The 23,986-nt window shown below is 38.8% G+C and overlaps 1 protein-coding gene across 4 annotated transcripts in view; it reads right to left on the bottom strand.

The window, feature by feature from the left end:
* THADA (THADA armadillo repeat containing) overlaps nucleotides 1-23,986 on the bottom strand; it is a 156,260-nt gene that overhangs the window by 60,617 nt on the left and 71,657 nt on the right. For all 4 annotated transcript variants that reach the window (XR_005256532.1, XM_038133724.1, XM_038133725.1 and 1 more), the window contains exon 30: nucleotides 2,828-2,943. Coding sequence is in view for 3 of the 4 variants with exons in the window: in XM_038133724.1 (XP_037989652.1) it covers nucleotides 2,828-2,943 (116 nt within the window). In the remaining variant the exon portion in view is untranslated. The remainder of the gene's footprint in view (nucleotides 1-2,827; nucleotides 2,944-23,986) is intronic.

Below are 23,986 nucleotides of genomic sequence, written 5' to 3'. Positions count from 1 at the left end.
CTCCCAACACCCAGAAACACACACACACACAAAGTTTAACAACTCAGTTGCCAAGCAACCTTCTAAAACTCCTTTAAAACAAGGAAAAGGAAAAGCAAGAACAAGACCCTCACACTCCACTGTTGATCACAGAGCAGTTGTTCAACTTCACCCAGTCAACTACCAACAGTAAAGCTGCACATTGAATGTGGGACACTAAAACCACCAGAAAACACCACTTCAATATCCTTGTTTGTTTGGGTTGCTTCTTGGAGGTTTTTCCCTTTGCTTTTTTTTTTTTTTTTTTTAATGACACGATCACACTGAATACATTTATTTAAAGCAAAAGTTAAGGGAATTACGAAGGGAGGCAGAGAGGGAGAGAGGGAGGGAGGCAGAGAAGGAGGGAGGGAGGGAGGGAGGGAGGACACCTTAGCTCAAAGTGCACAAGAATGTAAAGTACATTAGAAATTTGCAAAAATAGTTTCTGTCAGTTAAAATCCCCATGTTTAAAGTTAGTGTTGCAAGGCTGCATGCTTGTAATACAAAATTTTACTATCTGGGGAGAAAGACATTCTGAATTCCTTTATGTATAGCATTAACTGCATTGTTGAGAATTATGACAAGGAGGCTACAACAAACTGACAAAATTAAAATGTGCTGCTGACAGGGAATTAATATCACCACATACAGCTGTGACTTTTTACAGGCAAGTGAAAGAGAAAATACTTTTCTTCAGGAAAACACCTTAACTGTGCACAAGAATTTCTTAGAGAGGGCCTGAAAAGCTTTCCTTTCCAGAGATGATAATAAAATAATAAAAAAAAAAACCCTCACTAAAAACCCAATCAGTCATCAATCAGTAAATGATGTATTAAAAAGGGTGGCTCTGAAAAAAATACTTTGGAAATAGAATTTATTTAAAATCTGTAATGAACAGAGCTCGGCCTTTACATATTTGCTGCCAGAGAAAGAGGTTTGAATTACTTAGCATGAGTATCTTTCTACTGAATTTGGTCTCTAGTGTTTGGGTTTTTACTCTTTATAACAGTATCAGTTATTAACTCTTAAATTAGTTATGCAAATTAACATTCTTATTTAAACACTTAAAAATGCTTATGCTGATTCAAGTGAAAAGGTCCACCAAATCCACCGTGATGTCTCCAGTTGGGGCAGAGAGCAGATGCACAGGAAATGGAAGCATAACAATAGTGACATTTGCCAAAACCTCTGTCTTAAATCTCAAGGTTGCTGAAGAATTTCTTGAGCCAATTGTGATGTCTACATACTCAGTAACCTCACTGGACTTTGCTTCCATGACTCCGTTAAATCGTTGTTTAAAAACTCAGACAGGTTTAAAACCAAGACTATCTTATATCACAGGGTTCCATAGCCAAATTAAAATTACATTAAAAACTTCATTAGTTGGTTTCTTTTACATCTGCCACCTTGAACAGAATGCTAATTTCCTGTTCCTTTCTATGTGACTCACATTTCAAATCCCTCAATTGTCCTTTTTCCATTATTTAAAAAAAAAAAAAAAAGACCTCAGCCTATTTAATCAGTCCCCAAGTAGAAACTGTTCTATGCTTGTCTATCTTTATACTGCTTCTGATTCCTACTGTCTCTACTTTGGGATTTACACAACATTTACACATACAATACAGACTAAGACTAATACACAAACACAGAGAGGGGATTTTCTGTGTTTTTCTTCATGCTTTTTGTGATAGTTGCCCCCTCCCCTACTGGGCATTCTCAAGAACAAGAGAAATTTTTTTCAAACAAAAAATCTGCTCAGTCAACCACTCTTTCCCCAGGTAAAGTCCAGACTTTGTTCATGAGCACCATTTTCCAATTATTTGCACCAAGTTTTATCTGCTGTACCATCACTATCACTCGTTGAGGAGACACTTCTGTAGTTCCCAAAGATCAACTCTATCTTCATTACCCCAACTCAGTTAACTCTAATAGATTTCCCCCACCTACTAGACACCCCTCTTCTCCAAACCTCTAAGGATTTTGGTTTTGATGATCAGAAAATGACTCAGGTTTTATCAGAGATCTCCACTAGCTGCACTGGTGGCCTCATGCCACAGTGCAAACTGTGAGATATTCCCAGTTACCTATCTATGAAAGGAACGGTGCTCTTGTTCACAACTGATTCCTTTAGAGTTTTGGGTAGGAATTCTCAATTCTCCTGGGTAGAAATTCTCAAAAGCAATTGCTGAGATAAAGTAGAGAAGGAAAGAGGGAAAGAAAGAAAGAGGAAGAGAGAGAAAAAAAAGAGGAAGAGAGGAGAAGAGAAAGAGCGAAAGAGAAAGAAAAGAGAGCAAGACAGAGCAAGAGACAGCAAGAGAGCTCATTAGTTAGTTATACATAGGTCACCTGAAGATGAACTTATGAAAAATGTTTCTCAATCTATCTTGGATTGTTTGTGGGCAGCTAAACACTTTTAGTTTAAACAACTGCTGTGACATTTCCCCACTAATTTTCTGTAAAGGTCAAAGTCAGAAAAACAGTAACATAAAAAACTCATATATGTGGCATATTTTTCTTAGTCAAGAAAGACCAGTTATCCTCAAAATGTCTATTTCTGTAGGAATGTTCACTCGCAGGGTTTTTTTTTTTTTCTTTAATGACTACACTAAAATGTTTATCCATCCTTGCTTCTGGAAAAAAATCACCTTGATTAAAAATCAGTAAGCCAATAAGGCATCTAAATTTTACATATTTCAACACAATAAATCTGTCCACCTTCCTAAAATAATAACTTGAATAATCTACCAAGGCTTCTATACATTAGGAAACTGTGTTTATAAATCAGGTATTTTGTGTTTTATCTTACCTTTTAGCCAGCCACAGCTTGGTTCCCACACAGGTAGTGATGTCATGCAGTCCCTGCTGGAAGTCCAAACTAGCAAACTGGTTTGATTCTAGGTACGACTGCAGCAAGTGAAAAACCTAAATTTAAAAAAAAAAAATCAAATGCAGAATTTCTAGCCACTGCTTTTCCTTCAAGTAACTAGAAGATGAAACAGTTGCCTGCAAAATGAACAACCATTACTCAAGGAAAAACATTTATTCACTTGGCCTCACAGCAGACAGAATCCTTAAATCCTTAAGTTGCTCCGTCTTTAAAACTCTTTTTTTGCACAAAACAGCAGAAAGTGCTGGAAGATGTTAATCTCCATGAAGTGACCAGAAGGCAGCTAAATGAACATCGCTCCTCTGGCCTTTTCCAACTTAAGCTTCCCTCAACTTTCTTGCTGTGCCATTTGCTCTGCGAGCACAACTGCCTGGGGAGCAGACCGGCAGCTTGGCACACTGGATGGAGCAGGGCTGCTTGCACTGTAAAAGTACAACCAAGGAGACAGGGAAGGGAATTACTATCTATAACCACTCTAAAGTGCTGACAGAAAAGTATCTTTATTCCTGCTCCTGAGAACCTTTATTCCAGGCCCCAGTCAAACACTGTGGCCAGCTGGGAATCATAGAGCAGGGAGATGCTCACACTTTCCCTTTCTGGGGACTGAGCTCCTGCACTGGGGTTCTGCACTTTCTCCTCCAGAGTTTCATGTAAAAGCCTAATAGACATGTCCAAGCTTTGATGAAGGGAAGAATTCAAGGTACCAGAACAGAAGGCAAGACTGTAGCTTTCTGGTCAGACAGTTAAAACAAAAAATGTTCATTCTCAGAGACCGTCCTTGATATTTAAAAAAAAATTTTTCCAAGTAGCATTGAATATATAGAAAAGTGTTAAGAAAAAAATTGTTAAAAAAAAGTACAGTAATCTAAGCATGAAATGAAAATACTGGGTAGTATAAGAAAGCTGATACCAACTGCACAGTGGAGAGGGGCTCTCCAAGCCCAGCCCCTGTAGTGCCCATCCTGCACGTGGCAGAGGGTGCAAGACACACATTTGACACAAGTGACACCACCTATAACATCCCACTTGGTTTTAACTTCCCATTGACACACAAGTGAACAGGAAACACCTGGGTGAGGTAATTTCTAATGGGGAACACATGGAAAGGTGTGTTGCACTAGTGAAGCCCAATGGAAAAGATCTTACTCAGCATAATTACAGCCTCAAAACTGGAAATTCTGTTTGCTCACACAGCTAACTTACATTTACAGAAAGAGCTTCAATGCAAATTGAAAAAGTCCATCCCCCATTATTTACTGAAACTGACCACGTGCAGAATTTAGGAAGCATAAGAGATATTATCAGACCGTTCCTGAAAATACATATTGTGAGCATTTGACATGGAAACACTCTTGATATGTAAGAGCATTAGCACTTCATACTTGCAAAGTGACAATTTAATGACTAATGGATCAAGCTGGGGCCTTCACTTCACTCTGGGAAAAGAAAAACCTTTGTATGAAGACTTTTAGATCTCAGATCGTGATTTCCCACATTCCAGCTGTCACTTGCTCTAGGGTTTCTATTTTTTTGTTTGTTTGCTTGTTTTGGAAACACAAGCACTGCCACATAGCATTAACTTGACACAATTTTATCTGGATTATTTTTTGTGAAATCATTCAAGTGGAAAAACAGCTGCAGTCGTTTTCAAACAAGCACAGAAACAGAAGAGATGTCAAGAGACTATCTAATCCATACAAACACTGAGGCAGGGTCTAAACATTCTTCAATGAAACAAATGCCTGACTGTCCTAATCCTGAAAACAACCAAGAAAGCCAATTCCAGAACACTTGCATGCAACTCCTCTTTCACCCTCAAAATCCAAGCTCTTGAGGAAGGTGTTCCTGTCCGCTCCCACTCCTGCCCTCATGGCAAACAACTGTTCCTGGACACTATTCAGTCAGTCCAGATTTTTTCCTAGCGAGGCACTTACTAAACACAGAGATCCCACTGGGGCCCTTTGACAGGAACAATGAAATAAACTCCTGTGTCCCTTTGTCAGCAGGTGCTCTGTAGGCAAGACGCATCCTGGAGAAGTAGCTTGTCTTTTGGTTTTTTTAAAATCTTCTGAAGTCCTCTGAACTGAACATCATTTTGTTGATAGCACCTTTCTATGATGGCCTTTTCAAGATCTTTTTGAACCTTTATCTTCCAATTTCAAGATCTTTTGAATCTTTGAATCTTTTCCTACAAAAAACTTTGCAGAAGTTGCAAGCTTGCAAACATTTTGAAGTGTCACCAAAGATGTCTACCTTGTCCTCTCCTTTAGTCTGCTCTTTCCTGTGCAAGTGTTTGCTTATTAAAATGGTTTACATAAGTACCTACTCAAATTAACCTTCTTCATCAAAACCAATGCACTAAGCTGCCGCTACTAATAGCTTCTCTATATTTTTTGGGGCTTGCCCTTAATGCCTGTTAAGTCATAGACATGACAGAAGAACGAAAATGGAAAATAATATTTATGCAGAAGCTCTTACTGCTTTTTATATCCTCTGCTAATTGAAAACTATTTGGTGCCTTAACCTTTCCAATTTTATTCTTCTGTACTTGTATTCATTTCCAGGAACGACAATGGATTTACCTCTAAGCAATAACATAAAATCTGTTACACAATTATGAAGGGGCTATCATATTTTTTCCTAGCAGCTTAAATTAATTTAATCTCTTCAGCTCTGAAAACAACTCTCAAAGTGCCTTCTGGGTAATGCAGAAGTAGTTTGATAGCTCCAACTAAAGGTACTGAAAGAGAAAGAACTGTGTATCCTAAGGAGGTAAAATTGGTGGATTTAAATTTGTCCAGGTAGGAAATTCAGCACTGAAAATGCAACCAAAACTGCTCTGGAGTTAATTCTTTGTATGAACCAGTCATTTCAATACTATTCAGATGGTAAAAACCACGGGACACGAGCCCTATTTGAACAGTAGAATTAGAAGGTGCAACTCACGTGAGAGTTTGACACACTTTTGAAAAGTGTTTGCATCCATTAAAGAAAACGTTCAACTACAATTTAGCCTGTTCTGACTTTTTCTGACACATACAAAATCCTGATTTTCTTGCTATTTCACCACAAGCCCTCTATCTTTGATTCAGGCACCCTCACGATATTTTAGAAAAAGCTTTCTCCACAAAGAAATTCTTTTCTCAGCATGAGATTCTAGAACACCTAAGCTAAAGTGGAAATTGCAATTAACATCAGCATGTTTTATACAAAGCCTTATTTTATGGAAGTGAAAACCAGAGGCAACCAAACAAGCAATGTGTAAAAGTTAACCTCAGTAGTTCTTCACTTCTATCTCACGTGATGTGTCATTCTTTGGCTTCCATGATCTAAGACTACAAGCCAGGCAATGAGGAGTTTGCCAGTTTGCATGAGGAGGTAGCACATTTTATGAGACTGTTTGATATAGCTAATAAAATTGACAAGCTTTCCAGTGCATGGCTCTCCTCAAGTCCAAAATACTACATGATTTAAAACCCTCTGCCAAATTCCTCACACATAAATGCAATGAGGTCATGGTGTTCCTTGTGTATGTGGCATTGTTTTTTCATTACACAAAGGCAATATATTAAAGACTTTTTTTCTTTTTCAAAGGTAGTTTAGCCAAAGATGTGTGCTATCTGTGGAAGAAGGTTTATGCTGGCTGACAGCAGTTCTCTTTAATGGATACAGCATTTCACTGAGACAAGGTATTGTCTGCAGTTCTGTGGAGTCCTGCATTAAAGACAGTGAGTTCATGGATGCCCAAAAAACTTTTCCTCACCTATGCAGGCTGTTCAGGAGCCAGGATAACACACCAACAGGACAGCAGAGACTGTCCATCAACCTAGGCAAGAGTTGTTAAAACTGAGCAACCCACGAGAAGTCAGATACTTGGATACATGATGGGACATCTGAGACCACTCAGTCCACGAGGTTCTAACTCTGAGTCAGCATGTCCTAAGCTGCTACAGGTAAAACCACCTGCATGGGAGAACTACTTAGTGCAAAATAGACAGAAAAAACCCAAACAAACTCCACCAAGCCAGCCCAGGTGTGCCACTATATCCTAATAAGGATAAGCATTAGGCATGTCAAGAAAGTCATGTTCTTCTCTTCAGCCATTCCCAACTTCCAGGACCTTCCTTGGAGTTGTCAATGTTTCACCCTGGTTTTTCAGCTGTAGAAGCCTCAAGAAAAGGGGAAAAAGCAGAGAAGGGCTCGGGAAGGAAGAGAAGGAACAGCCAGCTTGGTTCCCTGCTCATCAATCAGCACACGTATCCTTCTGTCCTGTTCACATCCATCCCCCACCCAACAGCGTGCTTTCAGATGCAACACTCTGTCGCCCTGTCCTGACATGAGAAAGATGAGTGTTTTCTTTGTACCCAAGCAGGCCTTAAGACATAACAGCTGCTATTTTCTAAGTGCTCATTTTGGATGATTAAGTGAAGAAAAATGCACACTGCTTTTTTAAAAATAAAAACAAATACTTAAATGGTTAGACATCAACTAACTCAAAAATGTAAATCAGCAAGAGACATTTTTCCCCCACATTAACTTTGATATGATATGCAGCAGATCATTATGTTTAGCAGTTCTCATATCAGCTTGAACTGCTGGGAAATACACAATTAAAATAATGAAGCAATGTAGTGATGGAGGAAAACTTGTATCAAACACAAGATTTACCTAGTGCAAATTAATTTTGGTGGCAAGAGTTCTCCTGCATACAAACAGAGACATTGCAAATACAGCAAACCTTTCAATAGCCACAAAGTTGATCTAGTGTGACACACTTTCTAACAAATTAAAATTAACATTTCATAGCATTACCAATAATTTTACAAGAGGAACTAAGGTTTCTGAAATTCATAATAAACTTTTAATTTCCGACACAAAACAATGATTAGGTGTATACCTGGTGTACATGAGCACATGTTTGCATTTGAAAGAAAGCACGGCCTTCAGCATGTTGCTGCACCAAATGCCTTTTTCAAACAATGAGATTCTCCAAACACAGGAGGTTATCCAGTTGCACACTTCTCAGTGAAGTAGCAACACTGAGCTTCCCTCCCCCCTTAAGATGACCTGAAGCAACAAAAACTTTTTCATGCATGCCCTCAGCTATGTTAAGTACACAGTACAAATATTCACATTCCTAAGTGCAAAACTGAAACAATGCTCCCAGTGTTCATTGCAGTGCTTACTGGGGAGGAAAAAAATACAAACCAAAAAATCTAACTGACATCACCCGAAACTTAACATTCTCAACACATATCCTTTAACTCCCTAAAAAATACAAAGAATACAGATGTTTCAGCAGCTGAAAGAAAACACTGTGTAAATACTCAGCTTTCAAAAATATGCTACTCACCAAGTTATGAAGGTTGAAGTAACATGGGAGGGCAAAAAACAAGAAAGGTGTTTGCAAAATGGCAGCAGTGAGAAGATTTACTGAGCTAAATGTGGGTTTTCTGAACAGTCCCATCAAAAGCTTTTGCCTGAGTATTAACATGCTAGTAAAAAACCCTCAAACATAATTTTTCTTTTCTTCTCTCATTTAAAGGCAGATAAAATTTTATTCTTCTTCTACAATGAATAAAACTGCCAAGTAATCTCTCTATTTGGAAACTTAGGTCCAATGTTTTTTTACTACAACCATGTAGATAAAAACTGGCAAGCTGCTGTGACAGGTGAAGGCATTTTTATAAGTATGATAAAAAGTTCAAAGTTACAATAATTAGCTCCAGGGAAAAACAAGTCTTAAAAATCCCCTTTTTTTTCCTTAAGATGAAAAGCGCCAGTGTGACAATTACAATGGGACTAAAAATCCTCATCCATTCCCTCCCCCACCATTTTCCAGTAAGATATCCATACAAAAATAGATGGGAGAGTTTAGGGAGAGTTTGTAACTATCTGCTTACCACCCTGCTCTGTTAAAAATTGGTATTTGTGGCAAAGAAATGTAATGTTTTATCGCTAGAGTATGGAATGAACATGATGCCTGCGGTCCATGCTGACGTCCCAGACAAAAGCAGCCACGCACAAGCAAGAGTTTAAAATGAGTCCAGAACCACAGGGCACAAAGGTGCTGCACCAGGCACTGCTGGTGGCACCCTGTGCTCTGTGTCCTCATGACCCAGACTCTGGCACACTGAGGTTTAACAACTCTGTGAATAGACCAACTCTATTGCAGTCATTAATGATTTTCTTCACCTGAGGTATTTAATTATGAGAGAAGTTTTTATCTGGAGCTTGTGGGAGAGAGTAAATATTCTGAATTTATTTCCCCATTTAAATAGCAATATACTGAAGAGCAATTTCAAATGTTTATCAATTCTCTTGTCACCCACAAACAAATGTGTTAGAAAAGCCATCATTCTTCTCACAGTCCTAGATCATTTAGATATACCAAATTATTAGAGCATCACTCCCTTTGTTCCAACCATTTCCTTTCTTAGAAGTCTTTCATTACATAACAGTAGTTTCACAACTAACAGATCAGATTATTATTTCTGCCTGAGATACATTACATGATTGCATGAGGATATTGCTTCCTAAAAGTTGTTTTTGTATGGACTAAAAAATGCAGTCTGAGGTTCAACAATTTCCTTCTGCAAATAATTTTTTGAAAGCTTTCTTTAAAGCAACAGCTGGCTCACAATTCAATTTTTCCAGAATTTTAGCTTTGTTTTGTCAGCCCATTTCATTATCTAATTACCCCGTTTTGCTTTATTATTAATGAGAAATTATGGCACTTGAATCCTTCTTCCAAATATATCCACCAAAATTCATGAAGCTGGGTTTATACAATAATTAAAAGCTATTTTGATTAAAATGAAGGCAAGCATGTTTTGATTGAATTAAGTAGTAAAAAACCGCTTGAAAACATCTAAATTAATGAATAAAAATGCAATACCAGTTAACTCTGTATAACTCAGTAAGAATAACACAGCTATTTAATAATCTAAAATTTATGAATCTGCCATGACTAATCAAAGTTATAAGATGCTGAAAAATAGCAAAGTTGCTTTCTTCTCCATGACAGACATATATCACAAAACATCCATCACTAAAAATGTGTTTTCCACATTTATCCTAAATCTTTGCCTAAAACAAGCCCAACTAAATGTGAAATTTCACAGATCAAAATTCTTGCAATACAACTTTAATTAGGTTTTTCTCTAGGTTCTTCTTCCTATTTCAGTCTGATGAAACTGAATTGCAGCTTAAAATTTGTTTATGTGACTCAAAATTTTCATTAGGAGAAAACAAAACAGACAGAAGTTTGCTGCCAGGAAACAGTAGATTCATTTCACCTGGAAGATCCAGCTGACTCTTCTCTTAGAAGTACACAGTTTGCCTGTTCACACAGAAACCCGATATGAGTTCTCACTTGATCATTATTAGGACTTTTTTACCATTAGGATTTAAGATACTTTTTAAGCTGTCATTCAGCTGAAGGTACATGTGTGCTGGGCAGAGAAACACAACCAGAAGGACTGGCTGATGAGCAAAGAGAAAACCCCAGCAAGCACGCAGGGCTAAGAAAAGGCAAATCTGCCTGATGAGTCAAAGAAAGAAAAGGCAAACCTGAGTGGGTCTCACACACATCCTTCTAAGCAGCCAGCCTGACCAGAGATGAAAGAACTACTGTGGAGCTGGTGGCATTGCCACTCTCTGCAAATATCCCTATTATCTTCCCACAACATGTATCTAAAACCTGGAAGTCTAGAGAAATGAACAAACCAGGCTGGTGGGAGCAGTTTAGAATTCTCCTCAGCCTGCATTTCTAACCAGAAAAAACAGCTAAAAAACAACGATAAAATGAAGTCTCTTCTTCCAAATCTATACTCTGTCATCCTAAAAACCCAGCCAACGTTGTTTTAATCCAGCTACCTCAAAGGATATAAAGCTACATGCATACACACCCCAGCTTTCTTTTCCCTCTTACTTTTTTTTGAGGGGGAGCAGTGAAACAATTTTAAATTCTTTTTTTCCCAGGCAATGTCTTCGTAACAGCTCTCCTGTACATACCCGCATGAAGGAAACAAATGCAAATAAAAGACCAAGGCAGACATTCCTGTTTACTGAGGGATATTTACAATTAGGAGGAATATTGTCAGCTACCCCACTGACACAAAGAAGCTGGCATGGTAAGAGACACAGTATGCACATGTTTATCAAGAGTGCTCAGAAGTACATTGCCACTTGACCCTGCAGCTCTGCTGGTTTCAGCAGAGGTGATCTTCTGCCTCAGGAATGTCTGTATTAACACACAAGCTGAGAAAATAATTAGAAATAAGCTAAATCAGTTTGATGCTTTTAGTTCCTAAGTTCACATTGTAAAATAAAGTGAAGTAAAGCTTGCAGCTACAGAAAATTATCTACTTCTCTCAATGAATGATTTTAAAACTTACAGAGGAGAAAATATATATACAGGTCTCTCTCAAACATGAGAAAAATACTCAGTATTTTTAAAGTCTGAGGAATAATTTGACACATGAAAAGTCCCAGTGCAGCTTGCCTTGCTATAACCATGGTAATAAAATTAAAAAAAAAAAAAAGGGAGGGGATGTCTTTCAAGGTTGTATTACAACTTCTGAAAGCTTTTCCCCATTAGTACATTGTCAGTCACAACCTGCGACTGTGCATGAGGATCAACTTCCACTGCTGCTTATTGACAAGAATTTTGTCACCATTAATGGCTCCATTTGCATCTGAGGAACTCAATATTAGCAACTGCAGTCTTTTGTTTGAACTCTAAGCCAACATTTCAAAGTCCTAGGTAAGGAGAAGAACTTAGGTAAGATTGATTGCTCTTCCAAGGCAGGGATTGCTTCACCTGAGTGCAAACAATAGGGCAAATGTCCCTCCCTTAAAGAAAATTCTCACCCAGTTAGATGCAGGTAACAAGAAGAACATCGGAGGCTTAAGCTATGCAGATCCATCAAACACCATCCACGCTGGTGCCCAGACCCCCAGCTCAAATGCCAAACTCCTCTGACACAGAGCAACACAGCTGAATGCAAGTAAAACTCACAAGAATTTTGCTCTGTCAAAACTATCCCTATAAAAGGGAATATACAACTTAAACATGCAATAAAAGTAACTTTCTGTCTAGACAGCCTAGCTGATGGGTTGGCTTAACTTGCAGATAAGTTAAATTGAATTCCAGGCATAAACATTAATAATGAGTTCAGCTTTACAAGGATAGTACATAAGACAGCTGGAAAAAGGAAGGTATATATAATGCAAACTATTTTCCTTTCTTCTTCTTTTATTACAGTAACATCTAGAAATTCATTTGTGTGAGAGGATCCTACTTAGCTGCAACATGTGGGGGAAAAAAGAGAATCCTCAATCCAACAGCCCTCCTGTATCTTCAGTCTCACTGGACTACAAGGCAGCACTGCTCAGCCCAGGTGTGTGTGGATCCAGCCACCTTCCAACAAGGAAGCTCATCTGAGAGGAAAGAGGACTGGCTCCCTGAAATACCCAACATCTCTTTACTTATTTTCCATAAGTGATCTAGAAATAAAGCTTTTACTTATGTACTCACATACCATTTCTCAATATGAGCCCCCTCTCCCATATTATAAAAGATTTTAGAATAAAGTCTTGCAGGCAAGGAAACAGATTAAGTGATTTATTTGAAATACACAAAGGATGCATCTCAGAGACAGACAATTCAGATCCCGTAAGTTCCAGTTCATAGACAGTAGGAATGTGCATGAGAATTTATGGGAGGAGAAAAAAAATGCCAAAATTATGTTTTTAGTATACTTTTTTGGAAGCACTTGGCTCTTCAGAAAACACAGAGGGAAGAATACCTAAGCGTCAGTATGATATAGATTGCACAATCAAAACTGCATTGAAAATATCAGTGCATTTCCTCAGAGTTCTGTCAGTTTTGGACCATCGATTTTCCTGAAGTTTTTGAAACTACAAAGTTCACAGAAACATAGAAAACTACAGCAAATACATGAATCATCCTACTGCTGAAGATCAGCAGATTTTTGCCTTACACATATGGACAAGCTATTTATAAATTTTCACTTCCCATCAGGCTCAGCATGATGTCAGCTTACAATAACAAGTTAATGTTAATGTTTTCCAGTAATTTCCACAGTGCCATTTAACTGCAAGTGCCCCAGCCAAGGTAAACTTAAGGGCAAGGAAAGGGCTAACTGCATAATCAGAGAGCAGCATTAATGAATTTTTCATCTCTGCTTTGAACATTTGGAATTCTACCTGCAATGTATTTGCCTTTTGTTCCCAAAGTTTAATCTCACTAGTCAGCTGATTACATCTCCCCCAAACGGCTCAAGTATTCCTTCTGATTTTAATTAGTGACAGTGCTTCATCGCCTTGTGGATTTTTTCCCCAGACAAACAAGCATCCTACGCTATTGCAGCAAGTGCCAAACTCAAAGCTAGCAAACATTTTCCAAGCTCTAGTAAGATCATGCTCTTTGTTTTACAATCAGCAGCACCACAGCAGATGAACACTACCTTTATGAATTCATCAGTAACGGACAATATCCAGAATAAAATGATGAAATTTCCTGGGGGTCTCTCTTCTGAGGAATTAGAAGCTGGTCAGAAAGATCTGCTCTTATTTTTCCCCCTTCTCTCTTCCACTTGCATGCAATTGATGTGGTTTTGACATAAGGGAATGTCAACAGCAACAGTTTTTATGTCAGAAAACATTTTTTTGAAAAATAAGTTCTTCCAACACTTTCCCTTACTCAAGACCACCTTCTCCAACATTTGCACGTTTGCCTTTGATTTTATTATCCCAGAGTAGTACAGCTATCTCACTCTCTCTAAGAACAGTTTTTTAAAGCCACTTAACCCTCTACTCAGCTTTGGATATTGAACTGCACAGAAGTTGTAGCCTTCTGAACACACTGATGCCAGGGGTAAATGTTACCATGCCCACCACTTTTTCGACACCACATCCTGCTGAAGTTTGACAATTTCAAACATCCTACCCAGGTTTCTAATGAAAGCAAGCTCCCCATTCCTTTCAGTCACATCAATTAGGCTAGCAGAGGCCTGATATTGCAATTGGAATATTAAAATTTATTTAAATAACATCCAAATATCTAAATCTTATTTGGTTTTGCTGAAATGGCTCCAAGAGGACTACCAGCTGATCTGTGGCAGCTGCAACACCCAGCAGCCAGAGGACAGTGATGATCAGCTGCATGTGGACTGCTGTGCACGAGCTGTTTGCAGAGCATGAGCCTACACAACAAATCCTCTGGCATTAGAGCCTCAAAACTGGCAATGAGAACAAGCAGGCACCCATTTCACTAAAAGCCAGATTGGCTCAAGGCAGCTGAAAACCACCCTGCATCAGCGATGGAAGGGACTATTAGGATCCTTCATACCCTTTTTCATTCAAATAAACACCAAGCAAGTGGTAAGAGTATCTCAATGGGTTCTTCACTGTGTTATCCCTTTGCAATCAGTACCAATCTGATCATGCTTGTGTTCACCTACAGCCACCACTCCATGGGCCATGTCCTGTCGCCTCTGTATTTTTACCAGTGGATGCAATTGCAAAATCACCCACTAAAATCAACAGTTTCTTTAGTAAACAGATTAAACACTTTATTTTACTACCTTTAGATAAACTAAACCAGAATCCAGAGAGAGCTTGTGGTTTCAAGTCACTTAACTTGAATTCAAGTCTGAATTTGGCAGAACAGAAATGAGTGGAAGGCCCTGCTACCCCCACTCATAGCTCCATTATTTGTTCATAATCTCTGCTACAAAGCAGCTAAAAGGTGCCACACATTGAATGGCTCCTCAGCCCACAGATCTTGTGTGCATCTCTCTTATCACCATTTTTAGAGAGGTGCCTGTTCCATACCCTGTCCTCAATCCTGATCACTAAGTATCCACTGGTTATCAACAGATTATGCTGGGGATGGATGGTTTACGATGAAGAATCATTCCATAAAGCTGCAATTTTTTTTGTTTTTAAGCAGCAAAATTTACTATAGAGCTAAAATTACAATAAAGCACATATAACAGTATGAAGTATGATTGCTTCAAATAAACTCAAACACTAAAAATATTTCAACTTGGCAAAAAAAAAAAAAAGACAACAAAATGAACTAGCAAGAACATATCAGAAGTTAGGGAATCTACAGAGGTAGTTAGTTTAGTTCCACAAAATCCCATGGCTTAACTGCACTTGGAAAAACAAAAAACTTTATTTGAAACCAAGCTTCTTCTTTCCCTTTTCAAACACCATTATGCATTTTCTGTGCACTGATAAGTCTTGTTGGCTCTACAATACATTAAAAATTATCAGCCAGCTGCAAAAGGGGAGCTCACCTGTTTATAAATTTACTTGATGTTAAGGAGGATGAGTTCTCTTCTAGTTACAGATAACAACAAAGTATAAGCTCTTTGTTGAACAAGGTAAAAGGTAAAAATAAAATACCTATTGGTGACATTACAGTTTTAACTACATAAAGTTCTCTCTGTGGAGAGATTCCTTACAGGCAGCATTGTTTACAATACAGTAGCAATACTGAGTTTGAATGTTTTGTATTAGAAACCATGAAAGAAATTTTAAAATTCCTCAAATTTATCACCTTTGTTTTAGTTACTGTACAAACTGTGAAAATTTCGTACTTGTCACCCAAAATAACCCATTTTATTCACAAGAAGCCAGGCTAATTAAAGAAAAAGACTCAAATCAAGTTTGTCTAATTCATTTCTGTGAAAACACCACAGCCCTGCAATGGGATGGCATCATCCAGGGACACCTCCCAAGTGCTTTATGCTTCTATAATTGCAGCACTGCAACTGCTTTGAGGATTTTCGCGGTGCATAATCATGGTGCTGTAACTCTGTTTTAAAAAGCTGTCTGTGTAAAACCCCAGGGATTTTTACGTAGATAACCCCATTATAAACTTTGTTCATGACTGAATGCAAAAAATACATACCTGACTCCCAGCTTCCAAACCTTTCTTCCTGTTGTCATATCCAATCTTTATAAATATCACTGATATAAAACTAAATTAAAAGATAACATGTGAATGGAACATTAATTCATCTGAAAGGAAAAGGCTGATGGAAAACCATTAGCAAGACTCAACTACCCAAAGAGTTGATGAGAAAAGTGTTCAAGGCTGTGGTGGTTAAAAATGTCTTGCTTTCTGAGGAAATCTAATAGCCTACTGCACTCAGAGAGAAAAAAAACAGGAAGTTACTGCTGTAATAATTTGAGGGCTGGACATGATCAGTTTAGGAACATTTGCAACTTGACTTAAGAAATACTTAGGATGAAATAATTTATTTGCACCATGCGATCACAGAACTTCAAAAACTCAACTTTACAGGAAATTAACTTCTTCAACTGGTCACAAAGTACCACATTACACAAGACTGAAAACAGCTTTAAGTATCATTAGAACTATTAACTCTTGTGACAAATTGAATTAAATGACAATCGTATATATTCAATGTATCTGTCTGAAAGACTAAATTAAACATTTTTTTTTCTTCTCTCTACAATAGAGCTTTTCAGAAAAATGAAAAATTATGAAAATTTAACAACTCTAAGAGCTACATTATTTAGTAGTTGTCGGAACCCAGGATTCTCCTCTGGGTGCCCTGGATGGCCAGAGCTGCTGGCAGGAGGCTCTGAGACCATGGCATGCAGCCAAAGACACACGTGGGGTTTGGATCTTAGCCCATGGAGCAAATTACTAAGTCTATATGAAGAATTACAAGCCACACACACAAGTTTAGATAGTGTAGTAGAAGTAGTCATGAAGTGAAAGGAAGGATTTCTGAGTGCTGTACAGGGGGGTTTTAAGCCTTGTACGCAGGGGTCCAAGTTTTGTACATGGGGGTCAGGGGTTCTAAGATGGAGGGACTTGGGTGTGCCCTGTCCTCTTTCTTTCTCCTTCCTAGCCTCCATGTCTTTGGTGATGTTGGCACTCACAGATTGGTTTAGAGTAGAAAGTCACCATTCAATATAGATAGTAGGTATTGGAGAAAAAGCATAAACATGTAGTACATAATATATGATATAAAAGATAGCACCAGCCCCCTGAGAGGGCAGTGTGCCTTTGTCTGAGCTGCTGAACGGGCCACAGCAGTTCAGGGAGAAGAATCTTGTAGATAACCAGCAATAAACAACCTTGAGAACAGACAACAGAAGACTACTGAGTCTTTCTTCGAAGGCACGGGTTGGAGGAGGGACTTTTCCATCTTTCGGGGTCATCCCAATCCGGGGGTGAAACCCCACAAGTAGTTATATTTCCTTCTTTAATACTGTGTCTATCACTTTTACTGACACTTACTATTTTTTTAGAGAAAACAATATTCTCCTTTTGTTGCTGAAGGCAGTGTGATGTTTCAAAGATACCACTTTTTCCTCACCAGTGATCACTGAGTACCAAGAGGCCATATTGTGCATATTTCAAAACGAGTTAAACATAAAAAGCTCATTTTGGCTTTCATATGCTTTTTTCACTTCCAGCAACTGAAGATGCTTGATACCCCGAGGTTATTACACCAAGTCCCTTCCTTTTGAAATGCTCCAGGATTTTCCATGGGCTGCAGTTTTATGCTGCAAAGCAGCATGCACACACAGAGAATATGTTTTTTATTAGATGTCACATCAGGAAATAACAAAGCCTAACAAAAAATCTGGCAATAGGGTGTATATGTGAAGTCTTTTAGAGTGTTACTATGTGCATCTCTACACCTTCCAGAGCCTTTTTATGGAAGTGGGTAGTATTTACTAGATGAGAAAAGAGGAGAATCACCAGAGCACACACATTGTTATGCTGGTATTAATAACTTTTCCATTAACATAATAACCTAAAGTATTAAGCATGTAGCATGTTTCACATAACATAATGACAATGTGATTTAATCTTCTTTGTCTTGAGTTGGTTTGGGTTCAAAAGTGACTTCACTCCAAAGAGTGAAGGCTCTACCTTATTTCTTACGGCACAAAATAATTCAACATGTACAAAAATCAAGCATGCACTCAAGCATGGTTCCACCTATATTTTCTGTGGAAAAAAGAAAGTGAACATTGTGCTCTTTACATTTCCTCTTCTATTTGCCAGCAGTGTCTGCTTCACCAATGAAACAAGATGGACAGGACCTTGGAAGAATAAATGAAAGATTTTCTGCACTTTACAAATGTGAGATGAGCATTTGTAATTTGTGAGATGTGAGTTTGCTGTAGAAGTGTTTCATAGGGACTGAGAGAAGTTGGCTTTTCCTACCTTACTTTTTTTCTAAGACTATAAATTTAGAATATTATAAAGCTAAACAAATGCATGCATTTGGACTGGTGAAAGGAAGAAAAGGTGCTAAGAGAATTCAACCATACTCCAAGTAAAACTCAGTATGAACTATAAGTGCTCGATATCTTCCATTTACATCAGATGTTTTAGTGTTGAATTCATAAGCAATTTCTCCAAGTGAAAAGGTTTAATGTTGTTGATGATTTGCACCAAAAAAGGATGAATCAGATTTTCAAGATGCAAAGTTTTCCCAATATATACCTCTGTCACAAAGACCCTTCTGCAGCTTTGAAAGTACCTCTGTATTTGAGGGAAAAAAATTAATAACTATTGCTTATTTTTCACAATAAAAACAGGCCAGAATGAACAACCACAATCTGCAGAGGTTACCTGCCAAACAGAGATTGAGACATTCACTGCAGATGTGAAGATGCACTCAATCTGAAGTTCACACTTCTACATAAAATCAATATACAGATACATTTGGCCTGCATTTCTGACAGCATGGTAATTACTCCAGTGCAATAAGCAACAAATACCACGACAGCATCTATTCTGTAAGAGGACGAGGTCCAAAACAGAGACAAAAATGAGCAAATATGTGAAACAAGAGCTGCTGAGAGAGAGTTGATAGTGAGGGTCCTAGAGGAAACAGGGTAGAGATAACAGAGGCACAAGCAACCAGGGAGGGCAGAATAGAAGCACCTGCTGCTTATCATTTCTTCAGAAGTCTTATTAATTCTTTGGTTGCTTATAGCTGTGGGGGAGGTTTCCACACTCCCAAATATCAAGGAGACTCTGATGATCCAAAGACAACTGGCACTTTTTATGAGGTAGAGAAAAGGAGGGATCTTGACAGGTGATAAATTTAGAAGCATCCCTCACCCTCTCAGCATCTCCCCTTGCTCTCTTCTGCAGTTAGACCACAACTAGACGGTTTCCAGCACCTAAGGAAGGCTCTGTAGGGTATACCAATCCAAGAGCTGCCTGCAGCTCCACTGGGAGCCATATTTTTTCAGCATCCAACTTAGAATCCACATTATTATCACTTCTGGCCTTGCACAGCACCATCCCCAAGAGTCACACCATGTGCTTGAGAGCATTGTCCAAATGCTTCCTGAACTCTGGCAGGCTGCTGCTGTGACCATTCTCTGGGGAGTCTGTTCCAGTGCCCAGCCACACTCTCTGCTGTTTTCCTGATATCCAACTGAAACCTCTCCCAACTCAACCTCATCCTGTTTCCTTGACTCCTGGTCACACAAGTAGAGGCCAATCCTGCTCCTCCTCTTCCCCTTACAAGGAAATTGTAACTGCAATGAGGTGTCCTCTCAGTCTCCTTTTCTCCAGGCTGAATAGACCAAGTGACCTCACCCACTCTCATATGGCTTCCCCTCAAGGCCCTTCATCAACCTCATGGACCTCCTCAGGACACTCCCTAACAGTTTCATCTCTTTCTCACATTGTGTCACCCAGAACTGCCCCCAGCACTGGAGGTGAGGCCACCTCAGTGCAGAGCAGAGCAGGACAATCCCCTCCCTTGGCCAGCTGGCCATGCTGTGCCTGATGCACCCCAGGACAGGGATGGCCCTCCTGGCTGCCAGCGCCCTGCTGACTCAGATTCCACTTGCCATTGACCAAGTGGAGTATGAGTCAAGGTCCCAAGGTCCCTTTTCCAGGGAGCTGTTCTCCAACTTCTCATTTCCCAGTCTACACACACAACCAGGGCTGCCCTGTCCCAAGTGCAGAATTGGGCACTTGTCACTGTTAAACTTCACAGAGTTGGTGGCTGCTCATCTCTATAATTTGCTGAAGTCTCTCTGCAGGGCCTCTCTGTCCTCGAGGGAGTTGACAGCTCCTCCCAGTTTAGTGTCACTGGATTTTAGTTGAGGGTTTTAGCAGAAATGCCCCAGAACTGGAATCGTGTTGTGCTAGACAGCAGAAAACAAAATGAGCTTCAGTAGAGCTTTGCTCCTCACACTGCCCCTGACCTAAAAGCAAAACATGCAGACAGAACCTTCCAAGGAAGGCACCACTCCTACTCCTCCAAATAAACTCTCCACTACTAGGTACAACCATAACACAGCTTCTCCTTGTTAATCACACACCCAGATGAACTTTCTGTCCCATGTACTTACTTTCTTTATGTCTGTGAAATGTCTGTACAACCCTTCCTACGCCTCCATATCCATTTACTGTTCTTTTCTGGCCTATGCATAAACACCACTGGAAGAACAAAACCAGAAGAACACATTCACAGAGTATGTTCCAGTTCAGATTCAGCCATTTAGAGCCTCAGTAAAAAAAAATCCACACTAAGTCAAACAGCCATGTGAAAAAACATTCCTAGAAAATTTTAGCACAACAATAACTACTTCAAAAATGCTGGTATTTAAAAATACAAAAATACTTAAATACATAAAGGCAAGAAAAAACAGTAGTAAGAAACACTACTGAAAGAAATGCCTGTGACATACAAGCATTTTAAAAAACCAAGGCAATTATCATGCATTAAATTGGTTAAGACAGAGAAAGCACGCTATGTGATGTGATGCATTAACACCCTTGATATCTATTTTCACACACTGGAAAAATGTCTTCTTGTTTTGGTTTATTTTGTTCCACTTTGTTAGATTTCCAGGTTTTTCCCCCTTTCTTCCTTTCAATTTTTTTGCTCCACTATTCAAGATTGTTGCATCCTGGTCTTCAACATTGTTAAGTCCTTATGGAATAGTTACCCACTTACAAACACTCATCCATCTTCATTTGGTTATCTCACCCAGCATTCTTCTGAAAGCCCATTTTCCCAGCTTTCTCTTCTTTTCATGGAGAATATTTTTCTCTTTTGTAAACAGGCTGAGAGAGCTTCCAAAAAACATAGAAGGCACCTTCCCCTATTTCTCACTATAACCTGAATTTCTGAAAACACAGAGTACAGTAAAAAGGCCTCACTGTAAAATTTTTCATACATCCTCAAGCAGTCAGAACTTATCACGGATGGGTATTTTTAAAAGTATATCTAGAAAGTGTATTCAGGATTGTCTTTCATTTGGCTCTGAAAATTTCAAAGACATGGTTCCTAGATCAAAAGGAAGGGAAAAAAATCCCATGCGGGTTGGATGGAAAATATGTTTTGGGAGATGAAAAATGAACTCCATGAAGTACTAAATTAATCCACTGCACCACCTAGGAGAATATTATATCTCCAGTAAGCTTTACAAGTTTCAGCTTTTCCCTTCCCAACTGTAAAAACATCCTCTGCCAGTGACAGAGTGATAGGATTGCTTTCCTTGCTAATCATGAGGGATACATATGGATTCATAATACAAAACAGGTGCAAGAAATATGCACAGAATGGAACACTTAAAAATTCAGACTTCACAACAGTTCAATTGTTGTTCTGGGAGGTCTAAATCAAATTACTCAGCCAGTGCCGAGAATAGTTCAACTCTCTTCAGGAAGACTTCAGTAATGAAAAATAAAACATTGCGCTGAAAGTTGTTTTTCACATGTCCATAATTTAAAGACAAAATAATGTATCCACTGCGACAACTGTACCTATAAAGAGGATTTCTCTTTGTTAACACCTAATCAAAGTTGTTTTATATAACCACATTCACAAATAGTGTTTTCAGTCACTGCACTATTATCCACAAACACAACAAGAGATGCCAGGTTGTATGGATGGCTGTAATTGAACACCAGACAGGGTACCTCAAATGGCCACAGACACAGAGGCACTCAAAACTTCAGCTACACTAGCATGGTTGCAGGAGCTTTTATTCATAAAGGAGGGGAACTAGGTGCACTAGAACAGGAGGGCCAAAACATTTACAAAGCAATTGCTTACCGTAATCAGAGTAACAAGTGTCAAAATCTAGGGTATGGAAGAGAGGGAAGCAGTGCATCCATCAAGGCATCTCTCTTCCTGCACAGAGGGGACAACTGACAACTGGCACAACCCAGAGTAATCATTATTATAGCTACCTCTCAACCAAAACAGTAGTAGTTTTCACTGACTGATTAATGTTGCTTATTCTGTATTAAACCATGCCTTTTTTTTTTTCACTAGAAAGATGTGACCCCACAAGGTTTAAAACAACAGCATCTTTGCACATCCTTAGCTGCTGTAGGAGGGAACTCAATAATTTTGCAGAAACTGAAGAGACCTAACAGAGTTGTAGGAGCTGTGTACATCTATGTCCTTTTGAAAAGTGGTGACATGTCTTAGGAAGTCAGCGACAATATTTGGGAGCATTACTAATTACAGTTAAAGCAACTTCAAAGCAATGTACAACCAGCAGGGCTGCCCAGTCAATCAGCTGGATTACGTGTCTTCTTCTCGGTTTGTTTTTTTTAATTAAAAAAACAGCTGAAAGAAAACCTCTGGCAAAATCTCATCAATGACTCTCTTTCAGAGTCTGCCTCCTCCCATTCCTGGAACTCAGCTGCATTTCTGTTGCATTCATAGATACAAATCTCATTCTCAAATGCTCACTGCCTTCTTGTATCAGTGTACCCTTATGTAACAGTCAATACAAATTTACAACATAAAGAAATGAGACAACTGTTCTGTTATTGCCAGCTCCATATAAATAATGTTTCCAACCTGGCATCAGTATTTCTTTTCTGTTTGTACAAATCTTAAAAGTAAGGCTTATCTTCAACACTAAAAATGGAGGTTAGAAAAGACACAGCTGAAAGGAAGTTTCACTGCAAAACATTTAATTTAGCAGGTTTATTTCTTTGATCAGTAGACAATGTAAGGTTTGTTTGCTATATTGAGTTTTTATAAGCCAACATTGAACTGCTACACTTCAAACTTTACTGCCAAGACAAATAAAATGTAATTCACCATAGACAATGTTTCTAGGCTACTGAATAAAGCCAAGTAAACAATACACTACTTCCGCATTCATTCCCTCAGAATCTAGAGATCCTCTGTCTTCAAAACAAAACAAGAAAAAAATATGGTCACTGACAACATTGCTGCTAATTCACATTAAGGATTTTTAGGTGAAACCCATAAATAGTACACCTCTCTCTTTTACCCAGCAACAGGGACCGGCACCCAAGAACGACCTTCAAAATGTATTTGACTTGTCTCCTCATATTCTCACACCCTAGTCACCAGAGCCCGTGGGGTTTTATTAGCTATTCAGTCCAATAAAAGGCAGGTCCAGTGACTGCTTGTGAGTTCTCTTTCATGCATCATTCTTCCCAGCTTTATTTTCAAATTATTTAAACTGCATTTAGTCCTCTGAGTAAGTATTCAAGTATTAAACTCATAAAACACAAGAGTGATCACAATCTGAAATACCTAAAGCTTGACCTTCCTTTGGAGCCATTTCAGCTAAAATCCTCCTCCTCAAAGGAAGGAAAGAGGCATCTGCATTCGTTAGGCAGACTCTACTTTCATTACTTTCATCAACAACAATCTGGCTTAACACAACTCAGCCAGATAATTAAACTACCTAACATACTGATGTTTTCATCACAAATTACTGCTTTTCATTAGTACAACCATGTACTGAATTTTTATCTTCCAAAAAGTCACATCCATACATCTCTGGCTCAGAAGTGCTGGAAGCTAAAATAGCACATGCAGATGTTTCTCCAGCTGCTTTATCTGCCTTACTCTTTTTCCTAGGCTTGTGCTATCAGTCCTTGCTGGAGGGAGCACCCTGACTCAGACAAAACTTCACATGACCCAGTATGGCTGTTACAAAGTTGTGCTCTTGTCCTGATTTCCTTGCTGCTCTAATGAAGGATCCAATCATCCTTTATTATTTCATCTTAATTATTTC

The sequence above is a fragment of the Motacilla alba genome, chromosome 3 (genome assembly GCF_015832195.1).
Source record: "Motacilla alba alba isolate MOTALB_02 chromosome 3, Motacilla_alba_V1.0_pri, whole genome shotgun sequence".
Lineage (NCBI taxonomy): Eukaryota > Metazoa > Chordata > Aves > Passeriformes > Motacillidae > Motacilla > Motacilla alba.
This window is presented reverse-complemented; position numbering and strand designations above follow the sequence as displayed.